This window comes from Rousettus aegyptiacus, unplaced genomic scaffold (genome assembly GCF_014176215.1).
Source record: "Rousettus aegyptiacus isolate mRouAeg1 unplaced genomic scaffold, mRouAeg1.p scaffold_m13_p_11, whole genome shotgun sequence".
NCBI lineage: Eukaryota > Metazoa > Chordata > Mammalia > Chiroptera > Pteropodidae > Rousettus > Rousettus aegyptiacus.
Window position 1 is genome coordinate 55292374 of NW_023416286.1, and position 20627 is coordinate 55313000.

General features: G+C 39.7%; 1 protein-coding gene across 1 annotated transcript in view; it reads left to right on the forward strand.

The window, feature by feature from the left end:
* Window positions 1-2020: 2020 nt before the first annotated feature.
* FGF14 (fibroblast growth factor 14) overlaps window positions 2021-20627 on the forward strand; it is a 548307-nt gene continuing 529700 nt past the window's right edge. The window contains exon 1 of the mRNA XM_016123152.2: window positions 2021-3020. Coding sequence (XP_015978638.1) covers window positions 2813-3020 — 208 coding nt within the window. The 5' untranslated portion in view covers window positions 2021-2812. The remainder of the gene's footprint in view (window positions 3021-20627) is intronic.

The following is a 20627-nucleotide window of genomic DNA, read 5'->3' on the forward strand; positions in this document are numbered from 1 at the left end:
CAAGAAGAGCCTGTTTGAGAAATACTTTCTTCACACAAACTTAGCATACAAAAAGATCCAATAATTACAGAACATCTCCCCAGATTTTGCTCTACTTGTGAAATACCTCAGGGAACTCAGCAAGCTTTTATGGAACCTTAGAGCTGTGAGAGTTTCAGGAGACCTTGATGGTGAATATTTTTAATCCAACTGTTTCTCTGGCATATGTCCAGTGGTAATATATTGGGATATTCTGGAACACCCCGACCCCCACTGACAGGACTCCAGAATGTGATAGAAGCAGCATATGGTAACTGTCTCTGATTGATTGATCTAAAAATTATTTCCCAATTATTTGGCAATGCTATCCCAGTTTTACTCTTTCAAAAAATACTTCTACTCATCAATTTTTTTCAGCCTGCTTCTCCTAAGTCATTTGTTATTAAATTCATAAACTCATAGTTGTCCCTGTTTACTTCTCAAACTTTATTTAGACCCCAGTTAATCATTGTAATTTCTTGAATTCGTATGACATGATTCTTTTGGCACATTGAGGCCATAACTATTTAACTTCCTAGTTTCTTAACCTTAATAGAATTTACTTGTTTTACATTCCTTTTTTATTGCACCTCAAAATTGACTGATGTTTTTCAAAAGGGTATCAGATATTGGATGCAAATTTTGGAATTGAAAATCTCTCCTAAATGTTAGAAAACTCTAGCTGTGGGAAGTTGTTTCTTAGATTTTCATTTTTTGATAACTAATAGTCAAGGAGTTAATTTTCTTTAAAATCAATTTCTTCTGTCAATCCTCAACAATGTAAATCTGCAGGTATTTGTTTATTATAGATTGAAATCTCATCCAGTAGAGGCAATTTTAATTTTTTTAATTAAAATGGAGATTGTAAATATATATTTTTAGAGTTAAAATTTTAATGTCACTTTTCCTATATAAATGGAAATAAGTTGACATAACTTTAATTCATTTACCTAACAAGCGTAAGAGTAGTCAATACTACTTTTCCAAAATCTTCAGTTCACAGATACAATGAAATGCTAACATTTATTAATTTTGAGTAGGGAGTACACTGAAGTTTATTATATTATTTTTTTGTAATAGTTTGTACTATTTTTGCACTTTTTAAAGCGTTTTTTCCTAAATAAGATAAAATAAATTGACAGCTCTGCCCTAAATCTTCTGATTTTCTGAGAAAGCAGAAAACTGGATTATATCTTGATGAAGTAAAACATTTGTCTTTTTTATTTGGTTAGTTTGTGGTGGCCAGTGACAAGGCTGTATGTATATCAGTGTAGATCAGAAGTGAATTTAATGAGTGCTTTTCATGTTAGTTTAATTAATGGGTACAGAAACAAGCAATGAATTAGGTGTGATTTAAGCAGAGTGCTTTCTGTACAAAAAAAAATTATTCAAAAATAATGAGTTGTCTAGAAAATGCATAAATTTTCCATTGCACATATGACCCTCCCCATGGCTTGCCACCTAGATTTTAGTGGTTACCCTTTTTAACAGGCTGTTTATTGCAAGTAGGTATTTGTCATATGCCTAGTTTATATTTTTTGAACAACACTTTAAGTAGAACTCCAATAATAAGAACTAAAGGAACTTGAGTTGCCCTTAATGTTTTAGATGCTGCTTTTGAGAATGTAAGGTGGAACTAATTTTGGCTGTGAAGAGTGTTTGATATTAAACTACTCTTTCCCTCTATCCGCTCCCCCTCCCTCCCATGTATTTTTTAAGGTTTGCTGATTATAATTGTTAATTTTCCTTTTCAAAATTCACTTTTAACAGAAGACTCTGTCAGATGGCTCCAAGAACACCCAGCAAGCCAACTCACGCTGGGCAGAGGAGGGAGAGGGTCCAATGCTGGGGTCGGGTGCTGGCAGTGGGGACTTCAAGGGGGAACTAGCAGAGACTGCAGTGACACTGCCCTCCCCGGGCGGGTTGAAGCATCTCACTGGTGACGGGTCTGAAAGCACGTGGCTACGTCATGGAAAGCCAGTCTTTTCAATGCAAACTTCAACTCCTCCTCCTCCTCTTCCCTCTAATGCCTGTAACTCACATCCGAGGCTGGGCGAGGAATCCGGAGAGGAGATTTTCCTCATGCTCAGGGTTGTTGGAAACTGGGAGAGTGAGAGGAAGAAGGAAGGGGATCTGTGGCGCTCTCTACCTACTACCAGCCTGACAAGGGACGGGGGCACCTAGATCTGCATCTTTTCTTCGTGGCGATTGAGAACTGCAGGTTCAATCCAATCCCACTGGTCACTGGCGATTGATTATAAAAAAATCGACACTGGGAAAAGGGAGGCTGTGTCTTCTTCGGCTGTCAGACTCGATATCGGAGGTGGTATTGGTGTGTGAGTGTGTGTGCTGGTGTTTTCTCTTTTTTTTTTCTTCTTTTTTTCCTTTCTTTTTTTTTCTTTCTTTCTTTCCTTTTTGTTTTTTTTCCTTCTCTCCTAGGGGCTACACAATGGCAGTCTTCTCTCAGTGAGATGAATCCTGCTTTGCCTTCTGCAGACCCACCCATCCTCATAGCGATCAAGTAAAAGGCTATGGTTTTCTCTTTGGGGACCTTTTGTGCATTACTGTTCTCCCTGATTAGTTCTGGTCTCAGTTGGGATTTCTCTGCTTTTTTGTTTGGCTTCATGCTGAAAAAGGATTTTTTCCCCAACCCTTTGGTAACAATCCAGTGGTGATCAAGAGGGATAAATCATTCACCCTGGCCGAAAAAAAACAATCACTGAGAAGTCTCAAAGAAATATACCACGTGAGGGGAAAAAACTGGGAGAAGATCCGGAATATTATCGTGTTTCCTATGGTAAAACCGGTGCCCCTCTTCAGGAGAACTGATTTCAAATTATTATTATGCAACCACAAGGATCTCTTCTTTCTCAGGGTGTCTAAGCTGCTGGATTGCTTTTCGCCCAAATCAATGTGGTTTCTTTGGAACATTTTCAGCAAAGGAACGCATATGCTGCAGTGTCTTTGTGGCAAGAGTCTTAAGAAAAACAAGAACCCAACTGGTAAGCAAAACATGCATCATGTTATGTTTTTCCTCATAATAACCTGTCTGTTGCTCATTGAGCTAGATCTGCAGTTCTGCTATGCAGGAAGGCAGGGGAAGCAGAAAAGGAACCAGGACAGTGTTGCATATAGAGGTGTTGCATGGATAAACAAGTAACAGCTGGATCGGCGTCTGTGATCCCGAAAACCATTATCATCTCTTGACTGTGACACAATCCATCACTAGGAGGGAGGAGGAAACTTTTTTAAAAAATATATTTGGTTGCCGATGTTTGATGGAATATCAAAGGGCTATGGCTTAAGGTTTTTCCCGAGGCAGATGAAGCTCCGGTAGTTGCCAGGAGAAAGAACCCCAAGCTCTCACTTCTGCTGTAGGATCGAGGACGTAGCTCGGTGCCGAGAACCTGCTCTAGACTTTCTGATTAGCTTGCACAATATTCGCCACCCCATCACCAATACCCAAGTAAAAGAGGCCCGGTCCCTCGCGGCCCCGTTCCTCCGTCAGCCCCCGCCTCCCTCCCCGTCTGCTCCGGGTGTCGGAGTATTAACTCATTCCACTGTCTGCCTCCCGACACCTCCTGCCACTGGGAATACTTGAGCAGCGCTTAAGCCTTGGAGGAACCCCAGACCGATAAAAGCTTAGCCCCTCTAATATAAACGATTACCTCCCCCCACCACCCCTTAAAAAGCAGTATCGAAGCCCTGGGTTTGGGTCTCAAGGGGTGGGATGAGCCGGGCTGTGGATGCCTGCTTCAGCAACCCAGTGATCATGCGCCCCCATTCCAAAGAGCTCCAACCAGGAAACTTGCAGTACATTACATAAGAAATGCAAATACAGGTGACTCGGGGAGTTGGGTCCCCGGGGTTCACTTTCCAATATCTCAGTCGGAGGCTTTTGGGGCGGCCACGAAGCTGTGGGCCAGCGATCCTGGGAGGCCAGGCCGGAGGGCTGCGTGGTGGCGGCGGCGCGCCGGAGAGAGGGCTGGGCGCAGCCTGTCCGGGAGCCGAGCGCACTGGCATCGGGGGTGTGTGGCGTCACCTGGCTTGATTCAGGCTGAGGAGGAACCTGGGGCCGGGTGTTTGTGTCTGGGGCATTGGGGGGCGGGGGCGGGGGCCAGGCAGTCCTGCAGTGGATGCTCCTGACGCTGGCACTGCGGTGTAGTAGATCATGGCTCCCCACAGCGGCCCTGACACGCGGAGCCCCAGCCGTTGGGCAGCAAGTGGCTGCTGCCTCTCTGCTTCGAACCTTGTAAATTCAGGGTAGCTGGGGAGGCGCGCTCCGAGGTGGCTGCGCCTGTGGGTGCTCTGTGCTAGAGAAGGAGGAAGAGGTGTAGGTGGGCGGGGATGGAGGCGGTGGGTGTGGAGACCCTGTGCGGCTCCCACGGCTACCGCAGAAGGGAAGCTGCGAGTTGTTAGACTGTCCAAAAGGGCAGATGCTCGCGTGCTGGGCGGTTGCCCCGAGCTAGGAAGTTTGGGTGGCCGTTGAGGATCTGGGAGTAGCCTCTGGCTACTCGCGGGCGCGGTGCTGCAGTGGGAGCTGTGCCTCTGTCCTGGAATTCTCATCCCTGTGCTCCAGCTCTACCTCCTGTCTCCCTCTGTTCTTTTCCTCCCCCGCCTCCTTCTCCTCCACGTCCTCCTTCATCCCCGTCCTTTTACCCTTCTCTCTCAACTGTTCAGCGTTTAGTAACTCTGAAATGATACCATCATTCTTAGCATTCATTGCCCAAGGAGAAAACAGCGTTGTCACCTTACCATCTGCATTTCCAATTCTGCTATGAAGTGTACCCTAGCCAGGCATCAAGCTCAACACTTGCTGATGCCTTGATCATACCTAGATCTGCAACACTACTATCTCACAAGTTAATGTGAAGACACTTTTTGCCAGACTTCTCTAAGTGGGACAAGCCAAGGGCTGCAGTTGGGAGGGGAGGGGTTATTCCTTCACACAGTAAAAACAGTGCTTTTTGAAGCCTTCTTGTGTCCTCTGAAAAGATTTAGCCCCCTTCTGAGAAAAGAATACTGTAAAAGAAATTTTTAAAGGCTCAGCCATTTGTCTAGGGACCTTGAAGTCAGTCGCTCCACAGTACTGGAGAGTGGAAAGTAATTCAGCACGGTACAGCAAGTTTCCTTACTGGCTTTTATAATTTCTTTTTTACTGGAAACACTAATTTCTCCCAGTACATGATGCAAGATCTTTTTATTACACCTCCCCCGCCCTACCCACTTTCATCTCTCTGGAATAAAGTAGACTTTTTTTTTCTTCCAAGGTGTTTTGGAAGGTGTAAAACAAATAACCAATTGTTTTTAGAACAATTTATTTTGCAGTTTATAAATTCTAAAGTATTTGGGTGTGAATTGATGAGTTAACTCAAAGTGTGCCAACAACATCACCAACTATTCTAATAGGATAGTTTAGTCTTAGATCGACAGGGGTTAGAGTTCCAACTTGGGAGTTGAAGCATTTTGTAAATTATTTTTTAAATGGGAGTTTAATGTATCTCATCGTCTAAAAATTTTGCTTTTTGAGCTTAAATCAAACCCATGCTTACCCATTCCTTTTCAGTATTGTAGGTGGTGGAGTTCCATTCTCCTTCTGCTATTAACAAGAAGTCTGAAAGCATTCGTAGGTTTCTGATTCTAAGATAGCAGTACAACTAAGAAGTTAACTGGACAATTAAAATAAAACAATGACTAAAATCCTCTTGACTGTTAAAAACAAAAAGAACAGATTGACTACTACCTATTATGTTATCTTAAATCTTAAATGAAGATAAGTAACTGGTTTCAAATGAAGAAGCTTGGCAGAATACCACCAAATACTAGTACTGGGATCATAAATTTGGTGCAAAGATGTCTTAGTAGATTAATTTCTCTTCCCACTCTTTGCAAGTTAGAAAATAATATACTGATTATTCCCAATTCTTTAAATTGTCAACAAGTATAGATAGTTTGGTCAAGGGTTCCTAGGAGGAATTTCAAGTTGGTGTGAAAATAAGCAGATAAGAGAACCATGAACTTAAGGGCAAAGTTATTCATTTACTCAAAAGTTATTAATTATTATTTAAATAAGAGGTGTTAATTAGTTTTTGTAGTTTTTACATAAAATGTGAATATATTTGTACAATATATGCTTTTTAAAATAAATTACTGTAGCTTAAAGATTCTAGATATAAATTTACTACCTTCGTAAAAATGAACACTATCTCACGATACACCTACCATTAGAAAACACACACATACACTTAAATGTCCTACTTTCCCCTACTTTCCTAGCTGAGTAATAGTTATATGTTTAGAATAAATAGTTATATGTTTAGAATAATAGTTATATGTTTAGAATTAATTCTAATCGAAATTGATTTTATTGAATATTGGTGTTAGTGGCAAGGAGAGTAGGAAGCAGATGCCCTAGACCTACTTCTGCAGAGCATATTTAGAAAATCCCACACACTTGAGGCCCTGAGTGTTTCCTTTTCTGAACTCAGTCTCCCTCTCTGTCATGTAATTTTGAGATGAAACAAACAGGGTTTGGTAGAATTCACTGGCACTTTCTATTTCTAACTTGTTTTGGTGTCTTTCAGCTCCACTTTTGCCTTTCACTAAACAGTTTTAGGTGCCAAAACACCTGGTATGTCACTGTTACTCATTTAAATACACGTTATTCTTTTAAAGCTACTTCCTTTACATCTAGGGCTGTCGTAGTGTTTAGAAGTGAGAAAATAGGGAAGAGGGAAAAAGAAATAGTAAGCATTTTTTATTCCTTCTCCGTCTCAGACTGCCCACTTATCCTGGATTCCTATAGGGCTGAGCATGCCACAAATGGGCCACAATCCTGAATTCCTAAACACTGAGCATGTATCAGACGGAGACATCAAATTCAGACTGCATGGCTAGAATACCATATAGATAGATATAAGGTTCTTCTTCTAATGTGCTTGTCTTTAGATTGAGATTCCATGTAGTATGAGTTGGCTTTGAAGTCCATCTAGAATGGACTTCTAATTACTGAAGCAGCAAAATGAGTTTTGCAGAGCAGTGCCACTCCATGAAACCAAAGAATGTTGTTTATATAGGCTTCCAAGTATTGACCTGTTAGGAAATTTGATTTTTATTTTTGGAATTTATATCCAAGTTAGCAAGTTAACAAATCCAATGCATGATACTCTAACCTTGGTTTTAGATAAAGATGACTCTGGCTGTACCCATTTCCAGCCTGTTCCCATCTTAGACAGCATCCATAACTGAGAACATTCGTTCAAATGATGCATTGCTTTCAAAAGGTGCTAAAGCTAATTCTACACTATATTTCACTTTCCCACATGGAACCATTCCTTTCAAAGTGTTCAAATCCAGTCTTCCATATTTTAGCAACACAAACATTGGGGACATTTATGAAGTGTTGTTATACATACAGTAACAAGAACAACAGAACTTTTCACTCCTTTGCATATTTTGGCATTGTAACTCATTCAATAGACTCATAAGCTTTCTATAAATACTGTGTAGATGCCTCAAAATGGAAGCATTTATTCAAAATAGTTTTCATGCCTTAAGGGGAAACAGTTGGTGTACTTGAAGCAGTGCATCATGCCTATATTATTAATAAAACGTTTGAACCCATGTTAGTACCATCTCCAGGAGGGACTGTAGGTGAGAGAAATACCTACTGACATCTACCCACTCTGCACCATAGTCTGTGCTGTGTTCCTTAGGTTTTTACTTTGTGTATCATACCAGATTTAGCTGAACCTGAGCACTATAAGGCAGGGAATTTTCTAAGGGAGACTTCTCAGTTCCTTCATATGCCCTTAGAGATATATTGTTTTTGCTCTTCTTCCCTTTAAAGGACCAAATATGTTATGAAGTTTTTCCTACGTAGTTCTCTAGTTGCTTACAAACTAATTTTCTGCTCGGTAGGAATTTAAAAGGAGAATAATGAAAGCAAAGGAAATTGAAAAGAGGAATTCTTAGGGCCTTCCTAAACATGAAGGTGAAAAAGAGGCATAATGCAGACTTTTTTGTAGGGAACACTTAAGTTTTTGTTGATCGAATCTGCTAACATCATCTAAGAAAGTCATCTAGCACTATTGCCTTTATCATTGTACACTGGCAAAAACTGGTATGATAGAGTTTTTAATAATTTTTATTAAATGAATTAATAGTGAAAAATGTGGTTCTTTGAGAAAGTTAACTCCCCTGCCCCCCTCCAGCCCTCTTAGCCTTTAAATAGCAAACGTTCGGGCGCCATTAGGTTCCTTCTGTGAGAGCCCTTCATTTTCTTTTTAAAAAGGAAGACGTTCTACAAAAACAGTTGAGCGTTCTTGTCTTTTATGAACTCATTTCTCTGGAGATGGGAACTGGGACCCTTCCTTGTGCCATGTTTTTGTTCCTGATGGACAGTACCTAAAGAGCCTCTAGTTACAGTTGCTTTGAAAGGAGGTGCTCCCTCCCCTTAATGTCTTGATTTTTCCAGTTTTAAAGCAGGCATCCTCAAACGTGGTCGCTTCCTGTACTTCCCACAACCAAAATGCTCTATTTAGCTTCCTCCTTTCCGGAGCCACTGTCAAAGGTGGAGGGCTCCGGGCTGCGTCGAGTTAGGAGGCGCGGAGTTTCTGTTAGGGACGAGGTCTGGCAGAATGCTGGGCTTGGGGCAGAGCCCCCGCTTCCTAGAGCAGCTGTCATAATTTGTCTTCTGTAAATCGAGAGAGGGCCACCTCTGCGTCTCGGATCTCCTTCCAGGAGTCGGGCCCCTAGGTGACCCGGCCAAAGCCGGGTTTAGAGTCCGCCCAACTGGATCCTGAAGAGAGGGGACCACCAAAGCGAGGCGCGGTCTTCCTTTGAGTGTGACCCGCAGCCGGAGCACCCGGGACTGCCCACCACCAACGCTACCGGCCCCGGAGAGCCGGGGGATACGCTGCGCATTGCGGCGGAAGCGGCCAGTCTCAGCCGCCATAGCGCGAGAAGTTTTTGTTGCCACAGAGATGACCTCTGACCTTGGGGGTCCTCTGGGAAGGGCTCAGCGGCGGGCGCAGCAGTTGCTATGGAAACCACGGGGCTGAGGGCCGCGATGCTGGCGCGACCCCGCGCGCGGACCCGGCCCCTGGGTCCCTCAAGCTGCGCAGGTTTAAGGTCCGCGTGGCTGACGTCCACGCGCGGCGCCCCCGTGCGTCACAGGGCCGAAGGGCTGCAAAAGAGTTTGGTGCCCGTCTACAGGTGGCAGCCGCCTGCATCTGCTTGCCCTTCGATATGCTTGCTACAGGACTTAGAGGAAAGGATACTGGGCTGAAGGCAGGATCTGGCTTCCTGGTGATTGTGCCCAACTGGGAGAGGACGAGCGAGCAAGTGTGGTCTCAGTTTCCCACCTAGCTACTGGAAGACCAGCGCTGGCTGCTCAAGTTCTGGGCCTCTGTATTAAGGGCTGTGATTACAATAATCTCAGGTCGGCCCCAGCTCTTATGGTCTACGCTTTTGTAGTTTTCCACCCAATCTCACTCGAAGTTGTAATATAAAATCAATCAGAGATAAAGGACCCCTTTAGGGATCATGAACAACCTGCTCCTTTTAGAGATGTGGCAACTACTTCACAGTGGAAGTGACTGTTCCAAGAGCTAGTTTCAAATTGTAAACATAAATAACAGAAGCTTTGAACCTTGGAAGAAGAAATGGGTGATTTTGTCCTGGTGACATCACCAAGAGTTCTTCATGCAGTTTATAGAATTGTGTGGTTGGTGATGAAACATGGCATTCTATGATATCCATTATTCCCTAGATGTCTTTTCCTATCTCTAAACATTTTTGGTGGAGGAGTCTATCTACACTGGCTTGTTTGCCATTCTATCACCTTTGGGCTATCTGGAGAAAAAAAATCACAAGCGTTTTGAATCTTTTAAAAAAATCATTGTAAATTTAGAAATTGCAAGAGACTATTTTGAGGGCATGACGATGCAAAACTCACTAGTTTATAAGACAGCAGCTAGATTCAAATTGTGTTTCTGGCAAATGGAATCAATTAAGGTTACCTGCACTGGCTGCTTTAAACTTTTAGAAGCTTTTTCATTGGCCTTGTTTCCAAATAGCCTTTCACTCTGATAAGAATTACCTCCCTGAAGTTTGTATTTCAAAGAGATGGCCTAGAGAGGAATGAGTAGAACATTTACATTGTAAGTCCACAGGGAAAGAATGCAAGTTCCTCCAGAAGGGCTTTTTGTTTCCTAAATCTAGAATTTGACAATTCCTACAAGCCTTTGTAGATGACTAGGGGAAGGTATTGAAATTGGTAAAGCAGATAGATGATGGGCTTTGAATTGCATTTAGAGCTGCATTTCCGTTCTTGTGAAGACTGGATTTGTAAAATAGAATTGTTCTTAATTCCTCAAAGAAGTGGATTGCAACCTGTATGACATCAAAGGACTAAACCACCCATCCAAGGACATTATCTTCTCTTTGCTTCTTTAGATGGGGGAGATCTTCAGCTAAGATGGAAATCAAAAGATGCCTGTGTTTTAGATTTAGGGCTATTTGTCTTTGGAATGCTTTTCTTTCCCTCCGGCTACATAGTTTCATTTAGCCCAGAGGAGAAGGCCTAAAATGTGTTCCTATCAGGCTCTGAATATCACTTAGACAATTCCCCTGAGAGCTGGCAGCAGTCACTAGGACACTAGCTGCAAGTGGAGTGCAAAGCTGCACTTCTTTCCAGGCATATCTAACTGCAAATGGAGTGAAGGCCACATTTTTGTCTGGCCATATTTTGGGGGCCCCTAACCTGACGGTTGTCAAGCCAAGTTCTAGGGACACAAAACGTGGCAAACGAGGCCAGCAGCTATCCCTGGGAGAAAAAGGATCAATAACCAATAGGTCCTGGAAAGGAAGGTACAATGTGAAATCTTACCTTCCTCTCTCAACTGGGCACTACCCGCAGAGATCCAGGAGAGCTGACTCTGGTAAGAATTCTCAAACTTTGCTCACTTCTGCCAGTTTTTTCAGAATCCCATCTGCAGGCTTTGGAACAAGGAGTGTTTAAAGTAGAAAGTGTAGCTCCTGTATCTACCAGAATTTGGTAAGGTCTTTCATTGATTTTAGTTTTAGCATTCCCCTTGACTGTTCGAAGGTTTACTGGTGAATCCCTCTGAGTCCCGTCAACCCTGAGACGGGCCCACATGGGAGTGTCTGTAAGGTGACTGACTTGGTAGACTTTTGTTTATGGTCTTATAGTCTCTTCAGAGTGGAAAGGCAATTTAGATAGAGGACCGAAGTAAAGGAGGATGAAGGGATGTAGTAGAAGTCATGTCAGTCTTATAGTCTTTGTTTTAGGTAATTCTTATGTCCTTAATTTTTCTTTAACCTTTTGCAGTTAATCTTTTAATAAAGCTATTTTGGAATCTTTAAGCCTTTTAGAGGCGTCTGTGTCGATTAAAATAGGTATCTGAGTCTGTTCATTTGATTTGGGAACCGTTACTTTTAAGTGCACTTATTAAATGACCGATTTTGTCAAAATGAAACATTCCACATAATGTCTATTGTAATCCTAAGTTGTCTATAATGTAAGAGTTTTCATTTTTGTAGTTATCTACAGCTGCCAGGACCAGAGCTTTCACACATAAAATAAGCAGGTGGCAAGCTTAGTTCTTTGAAACTTGAGGATCCCATTTCTTTAGTTTAGCCTTGGGTCTCTTGGAGCCGAATTAATACCTATGAAGGATGTGCTGCTGGGTTGGGGATTTTGTGGTGTTTTATGGTGTACCTCATTGCATGGAATCTTTCTTGATGTTGGTGGGTGACTTACTATTGATCTAACTTGTTCTATGACCAATTTATTGTAGTACAGTAGTCTTAGAGTTAGGAGGCTAGCACTCTAACAGCTTTTAAGGCTCAACCCCACGCCTACCAATATTGTGGCTTTGGCTTCTGAGATTCTCATTAGCAGTGGATCTATTTATCCTTTTTCATGAGATTTCTTTATAGTGGCAGATGCCCTATTGGTGTCTCGTAGTTTGACTTGTACCTCCTTAGATTTTGATTTGCTGTTGGTCAGAAAAGTCTGAATTTCTTCTCTTTATTTCCCCAAATCCTCCAGCTATTTATGCTGTGGACTTACCGTGAGACTTTTACGAGTCCCTTAACAGCTGCCATCTTGCTTTCTTTAGATTGAGGGGTACCCATTATTTTCCCTTGAACTAATTCTCCCTAATTCAACCAGAGTGAATTTCTGGCTGCTTGTGAACAGTCCCTGAGACTTGGAAGGACCTCCCGAGGGTGCTTACTTTATAGATGAAGTTAGCCACAAACCCAACTGTGATGGTCCACTAAGCCTCACCATGGACATCGAGAGTATCTCGCACCCCAGTTTTCCACTTGGACAGATTAGGACAGACAAACTTGAAGAGCTCCGAACACAAAATAAGCTGAGGTTGATCTGAGAGAAGCTTACCGGAGGGCCCTAAGGGGCCCAAAGAGGCAGCGAACCAAAAGGGCCCTGAGAGTATCTTCACCTGAATCTAGGAGCCATCCCCAGAACCTTCAGTAATTATCCGGGTCTCATCTCATTGCCAGAATTGTCAATTGACAAAATGAAACAATTTAGTAACAAGTTTAATGTCCTTTATTCAGGGGAAAACAGCCCATGGCTTGAGGGAGTATAGTGCCTCACAAACTGTGGAGAACTCTTTGTGAGAGATTTTGGGCAAGAGTGAGTTTTATATAGTACATTAGAAGAGGCAACATGATCGGGTAGGAGGTCAGGATTTCTTTATAAGACTAGCAGGTCCTATTTTCTAAAGTAGGGGAAAGCCAGCTAAAGCAGAATTGGAGGATTGTAGTTGGTGGCTGTTAGGTTACCTTGACAGATGTCTCTTGTTAAGTGCAGGCTGACTTAAGTTTAGATTTGTGACATGGGCCAGGCCACTGGGGTGGCCTCCATTTTGTGGGTCCATTAGTTACGAATTAACTTTATCAGGAGTCAAGAACAGATCATGCATTCTGTTTTGTGACATGGTGAGATTTACTCTTCAGACAATCATTAGGTTACAGTGTGAAAAATAGCTTTGAGTGGGGCAAGTTTGAAGGTAGAAAGGCCATAGAAGAAGAGCAACTGGAGTGGAAGTGGTGAAGTCCAAAATAAGATGACGACAAGGGCTGGAGAAAAAATGGTCCAGTTTGAATTTGAGAAGGAAAGAGAAGGAGGAGTCTAGAGTGTTCTGACCACAGGTGTTTGATTTGGACAACTCCTGTTGATTCTGATCGACTGACCATTTGCAAATAGAACACCCCTGCTTCCTTGAAACATGGAGTAGACTTGGCTCTCTCCACAATGCTCATAGGACTGTGGAAGTTTTAACCCATTTCTCATTAGCCCTGAGAATACTCGTGGTGCTTGTGAGTGCTTGCCAGCTACAGCATTTACTCCAAGATAACTTGCAGATTAGAGCCCTAACCTTACCCCCAAAGTTTGTCATGAGCTATTTTACTTTTATTATTACTTTTGCATTGCTCTGGTGTATTGATAGTCTTTGGAAACAAATGATATTCTATTTGGAGCATTCTGTTTTTAGTGGTGGTATTTACAAAATGTAGTAATTCTAGATTGCTTAAAATGTCAAATCCTAGAAAATGTAGCATTCCTATATGTGATGTTAAATTAATGCTGGCAGTAAGCTGCACTTTTTTTTCTAAATGGAAAATGGGTTAATAGGAAGTAGAAAACTTTAACAAGTTTCTCTTTCTAGATCAAAATTTAAATAGGCAGTTCTAGGGGACTTGTTCTGCAGTAAAGAGGCCATTTTCTTGACTTCAAACGTGGAAGTAGTTAAGGATGGAAAATACGCTTTACAATAAAGAATGGTAATGTACAACTCTTTGTCAATAGTATGTGTTTTTGTGCACAGTACTTTGTTCACTTTGAGGATTCAAGTACTGCAATTAAAGTCCAAGTTTTCAGATTCAGTATTCAGGTCTGAGAAAAAAAGAGAAGGAAGTGTAGACTTTATTGAATTTACATATGTAAGTGTGTGCACCTGCTTTTTAGATAGAAATGAATGTAGTTGTAATTAAAATGCCTTTTTTTCTCCTATAACATTTTGTTGTCTGCGCAATTATAGTGGATCACTGAAGTGTGTGGTAACCTCTTCTGTAATGCTGCCTCTTAGATAAAGTGTAGTTTGGGAGGTATTGTAATCTCTATTCTTTCTACTTCCTGTGTGGAGTATGTGATATACTATTCTCGTACTTTAAAAAGGAAGAAATGTGAAAATAAGGCTTAAAGACTAAAACAATTGTAGGGTCGTAGGGTTTTAAAAAGTTTTTTTTTTTTTTTTTTTTTAAACAGCCACTTATTTCAGAGTCTAAAACTCATCTACTGTTTTATACCCTGTGTTATAATTCTTAAAGAAAGGACTCTGTTTAGTAGAAGGCCTGAGTTAGTTTCCTAATTAAGCACTCACTAGTCATCATCATTTTGCTTCAACATTTTACTGGCTGGTCACACTGAACATAGTAACCTAATATGCTTTCTCTTATATTATTCAATGACTTGTGTCCTAGGAATTTACGTTATTCTTAACTTATTTTTTCTTTTATATTTAAATTGTCCGCTGATATGCCAATTCAGTGACGTAAATATCCTCATATGTCAGACATGACAGACAATAATGGATATAAAATATTAGAAATGCTTTTAATGGAATGGACACTAGATATTAGAAATTTTAATGATACAGTAACAAAAATAAGAAAATTAGAAAGGATAGAAATTTTGCATTATTATTGCTTATTGTTTAATTTTTCTTTCCTAAGCATGTTTTCTTTTAAAATCTTGAGTGTAATGTTAATGAACACAGTGCTGAGATGATTCTGGTACCTCTGTGGCATATATGCCTTCTTAAGGAGACATTAACCAGGGGTACACTTGCCAAAGATAGAGTATGGCCCAATCAGCGGAGCCATGAAGTCTGGTTAACTCTGTTCTGACCTCTTGCCCTTTTCTTTAGTAAAGTACTTTTCCGTCATTGAGAATTCAGCCCCTTTTCCTAGTCCCCTGTGTTTGTATGATCATGCCCCAGATTTTCACATATTTCCTCTAGTTGTGTCTTGCAAAAGTTTTGTCATCAATTTACTCTTCAGTCAAATTTGGCATTAGAATCCATTTGGAATTTCACATACATAATATTAAGGAAAAAAGGAAACAAAAAAAATGCTTACAATACAGATGTCAGCAAGTAAATGAGACATATCTGTTTAAACTTGAGACATTTGCCCAAAGTAACATTTATGTGACTTCAGTTATTTATTTCTGTGCTTCACATAACAGGTTAAAAACTGTGATGTGGATCTATTGCTTTTTTGGATTGTATAATTAATGATTTTGGAGTATTATTATAAATAAACATTCCAACTACTGTTCCCACTAATGAATGTATGTTAATCTTACTAGATTTTAAAAAGCATATTACTTCTCTACTTTCACAGAAATATTGAATTATTATGAATCCTGTCTTACCGTTATACATGCTCTAAGTTATAAAACAACTAATCTTTAGAAGACTGCTTTCTATGTAATACGTGTTTGACCTGTATTACCTAATTTAGGCCTCAGAATTAGAGAGGAAATTTGTTATACTTATTTAAAAAAGATGAAGCCCGGGCTTGAAGAATTCAGAGAAATTGCCTCATGACACTCTGCTGGTAATTGAAATATGTGGGTATGAACCCACAGTCTTACTCCAGAGTTTATACTCTTAAATCGCTGTATTGCAGCTGCCTCTCTAAAGATGTTCAAAGAATAGATGTGAGAGTGTCCAGTATTGTCTTGTCGTTTCTGTAAATCATCATATCCTGAAACTAAAAGATATTGCAACATAGTGTTTAGATATTTAGAACTTATAATGCGTTTTTATTGTGTATAATTTACGTGCATTAAAACACACAGTTCTTAATTGTAGCATTTGATGTCTTTTGATCATCGTGCGTATTCTTGTGACTGCCACTCCAATTAAGATATAGAACAATCCCATCTCTTCAGAAAACTCCCTCTTGGTTCCATGTAGTTGCACCTGTGCCTCCTCCTAGACACAACCATCAATCTGATGTCTGTCACTTTATCTTAACCTGTAGTAGAACGTTATGTCATTAAAATCATGGTGTCCTCACACTTTGCAGTTCTTTTCCTTCACACAACATATTGTTTTTGAGAGTCAAAAGTGAGAACAGACTCACTTTTACTTAATATCCAGAGATTGTCTGAAACTGCGAAGAGTTTGAGAGCTGACCCAGCTTGTAGGCTGACAAGTTTGCCTGCTTCAGTTACACAGATGCTGGCTGCAGATAGGAGACTCCTAGGTGAGACATAAAAGACTTTATTACTCAGGGCACAGCAGGCGGCATGAGCTTTATGTCCTCATCTGTTCCTGTTGTTCCCAAATCCCCCAGGGGCAGTGCTGAGTGGGCTAGGTTGATGCTTACAATGGGTTTGTGTCACAGCCGAGGTACTTTAAGTTTAGGCAGTCCCCATCTTTCAAGGAGTTTTAGCAAAGCTGCCCAACCTTTGCCCTGTGGGAAGGCATTAACTTGATTATCCTGGTCAGGAAACAAATCTGTTTTCTAATTTGGAAGGAGGCACTATCCTTGCAAACAATCTGAGACAAAAGCTGTTATAAGATGTGCAGAAATCCCATTGATAAGTCATTACCGAAATCTATTCCTTTCAGGACTGCTTTTGTTGTTGTTCCAAAGATGCACTTAGTTTAAAGAAAAATATCTGTTTTTTGGAAACTAAAACATGATCCTGAGATTTTTGAGAAGATAGACAATATACAATCCTATATAATAAACTTAAAAACACTAATTAAATAACTAATATGTGGTTGGTTCCATGTTAGCTACTGGAAAATATTTAGAACACTCTGTAAAGAAATGTACAGAGAATACTAGAAATGAGAAAGAGTCCTAAACAACTGAAGGCGAATGGGAGTGCTGTAGGAGACCCATCTAAGATAGAGAGAGAAGAAAGAAGTCTTTTGGAGAAGGGTGACCTAGCTGACTAGAGTGCATGTTTCAATTGGCAAGAGTGATAAATATATTTTTGGCAAGGGGAGTAATGTGAGTGAAAGTCAAAGGCTGAGTGAAAGGTACACATTTAGGGATTCGTGAGAATGTTAATGGAATCATTTTGATGGCTTAGAGGAATCATAACTTGAAGTCCAAAAACCTGGCAGAGGAGTTAGGCTGGATGTGGTAAATATTAGCAAACTAGAGAATGTTTCCAAAATGGGGAGTGACATCCTTGAGAGCTGCTCTACTTATTACATTTGGAAAGTGTTAACTGATTGTAGGTGGGGTAGTATTGGGAGGAGGGAGAGATTTATTTATAATAAGAAAACAAGTAAAAATGTCCTATCATTAATTGGAAATGACAACAGGAACTTGGATGAAAGGATGGTTCTTCTGAATATGGCAGGATACAGGAAGGCGAAAAATTGCCCAGCAGTTGGGAAAGAATAAACCAAAGACACACAGAAAAATCATGGAGCAGGAAGGACACTGCTTCCTCTGAGTTTTGAGGAATGACTGAAATAAAAGGTGTGAATGAGAGTTGTGGGAGTCATTGTGGAGGCTCATGGGAAGGTGGCTGCAATCCAGTCCTTGAAGTCATAGTTAATTTGTTGAGAATAAGAGACAGGAAATGTAGCTATATGCTCATTTAACTATCAGCCAGATAGATGAGCATACAGTATGTGTTTTCTTATATAATGAGGCCAGCTCATAGTTAAATTCTTTCATTCTGGTGATTGTACTGGCTTTTTAAATAAGGGGAGGGTAGTTTTTAATACTTGCCTAAGGCATTGTATGTAACTTTGTAGTACTTAGGTACTCTGAGCAGCACCACTTTATTTCCACTGCTGGGAAGAACTAAAAATGTTACAGGCTATTTGGATGTAAGGAACTGTTTACAACTTTTTTTCTACATTCTTTTTACATTTTTTTTTTTAAATGAGAATCACATTTTTTATTCCTACCAGAATCTCAATATGCTCTTCTGGCTTTTAGTAGTGGACATATGTTTTAGTAGCTATTGATGGCCGTTAGTGGATCAAAAATTAGTGGAGAGATTCATTAAGGAATAGTTTGCTAAAAGCACAACTTTTGGATTCCTTTCTGTTATAAAATTTGTATTGTGTTTTAGGGGGTCAATATCTGTCTCTTGTGTGTCTTAGTGTTTAAGAATGCCACACAATTTATGAAGTGATATTTTAAGGAAAATAATTTTTGTTAAAACAAGAGCAGAAATTAAATTATTAATGGTTATTTAAACTTTACAAACTGTAACTAGTAATGCCTTATAACCAACAGTTTCAATTTCTTTGGTTTAGAGCTAAGATTCTTATTAGAGATCACAGTTTATAAGACTAATGTTTATAGGGCTGCAAGCGTAATTCATACAAGAAGGGAAAGTGTTCATTTTAGGTGGTGATAACAGTAGTAGATGCGCTGTATTGGGAGCAAATTGGCAGCATAATCCTGAATTCTCTCATTTCAGTGGATGAGTGAGTAAGCGATTTAATCAAACATTTTGCAAATTAGAGTAAAGGCAATAGACAGCTTGTACAATGCAGAAGGTCTGAATACTGTAGAGTTAAGTAAAGGTTCTGAATGTATTTTATTAGCATAGCTTTGAATGAAATTAAAATGTACACCGTTTGTATATAAAGATCACAGTCCAAGCTGTGTCATATGGCTTGGCACAGATATGTGCACCTTCTTACCCAGCCTTTCTGGTGCCCACTAACATGTATTTGTGAAGCCTTGAGGAAAGGAAATTAAGGTCATTCAACTCACTCTGTGAATTAAATCTTTCTGTCTAATTTTTTTATTATTATTTAAAGCAGGAGATATTATCTCTGTGAATATTGGTAACAGTTTTTGCCTAACTCTGCTTTTCCTTTCACCGTTGTAGTTTAAATGTAAGATAAATCTTTGAACTTTTCTTTCTTGTATCTTTTTACAATATAATTGGTAGAAATACTTTTAAATATTATTATATATTTTGTCAGGAGCTACTCTTATTTCTCTGCACTTTAGAATTATAATTAAGGAAAATGATAGCAGTTTGTACTACTAATAAATATAGCAGTGTAGACAGGTACAAGAAACTTCAAAAATTAAGTAATTTTCAGGTAATACATATAATAGAGCATGTTCCTAATTACTACATTACATAATGGCAAAGTGGCCATATTTTGAGCTGTTGAATTATGAAATACTTCTGTAACTAAATTGTGGCTTGAATTTTTCCAATTTGAAGAGCAAGCACTAAGCACGCTGAATGTATTTATGGGTAAGGATGTATGCGAGGCATTTAGTGCATGGTTAAATCCTGGATGTTTGTGCACTTACCAACTGGATGGCCATTAGAATATTTCACTCAAGAAAGCCATTGGGAAGGGTTCATATTTACAGTTATGTGAGGGCAGGAAGAAATAGCTAAGAAGCATAATCAATATAACAATAATTAATAGATTACAGAGTTTGTGCTTTTAAATTTGTAATTTTGAAATGAGAAAACAGAGTGTCTCATATCTACATCAGCCCATTTCATGGCTTTAAAGTAGCTTTTGTTGAGATGATTTTTAATTAAAATTAGATGCTGAGATCTGCAGCATAGGATGTAATAGCTGAACAAGACATTTTTAAGTATGTTTACCTCCTATATCAGGTTTACTTGTCAGATATCTTGGTATTGGTAGTTATGGGTTGGTACAGTGTAGTCAGCACTTTAAACTTCCCTCAAGTAGGCCACATAGATAACTTAGAAATCAGGGTTGTTATTCTAAATATATGGCATATTTAAGTCACACTATAGGTTCTTCTTTTGGTTTCAGTGTTGTGTGCTATCATGATTTTTCTCTGCACTGACAGGTATTAGATGAAAAACAGAAAGTAGGACACGAAAAAAATATAGTCAATAGGACTTTAGGCTATTTAAAAATTCACCAGGAGGAAATGAAAACCACACTTAACACTTCTATGGCTACTGTCTCCATATAGGGTCTTTGCAGGGGTTTACGATATCCTGTTTCTCAGTGCCAATAGTTTTTTACATTATGATTTCCTAAAAACTGCTTTGATTCTTATGTACTTTCACCTAAAAGGAAAAATGAGGAAAAGCTCTAGTCATTTCATTTTAGATGTTGTCATGCATTATTTTTCTGATTGCTTTTTAGTTTTCCTTTAGATACTTGGTAAAGAGGGAGGAAATAACATCCTTGATTCTAAGACTCTTAAAATTAACCATCTGTGATCACTTTGAGGACTGATCTCCAGTTTGATTAAAATTGATGGTTTAATAAAATAAACAAAATATGTAAACTTATGGTGTATATCTGTGGGGGTAACGTTTAACTAATTTCTTCTGATTACTATTGTAGGGATCAGTAATATTATAGAGTGATCTTTCATTTCTGTGGTTCTGGCTCTGAAGAGCCAACAAAGAGGGCATGGAGGGCTTTCTGGAAGGAATCAAACCCTGAGTCATGATAGATATGAGTCATAATATCCTCATATCTAGTACACTTTTATGAATAATTTTCTCTGCCCACTACTTGTAACTTTCTTCTTTC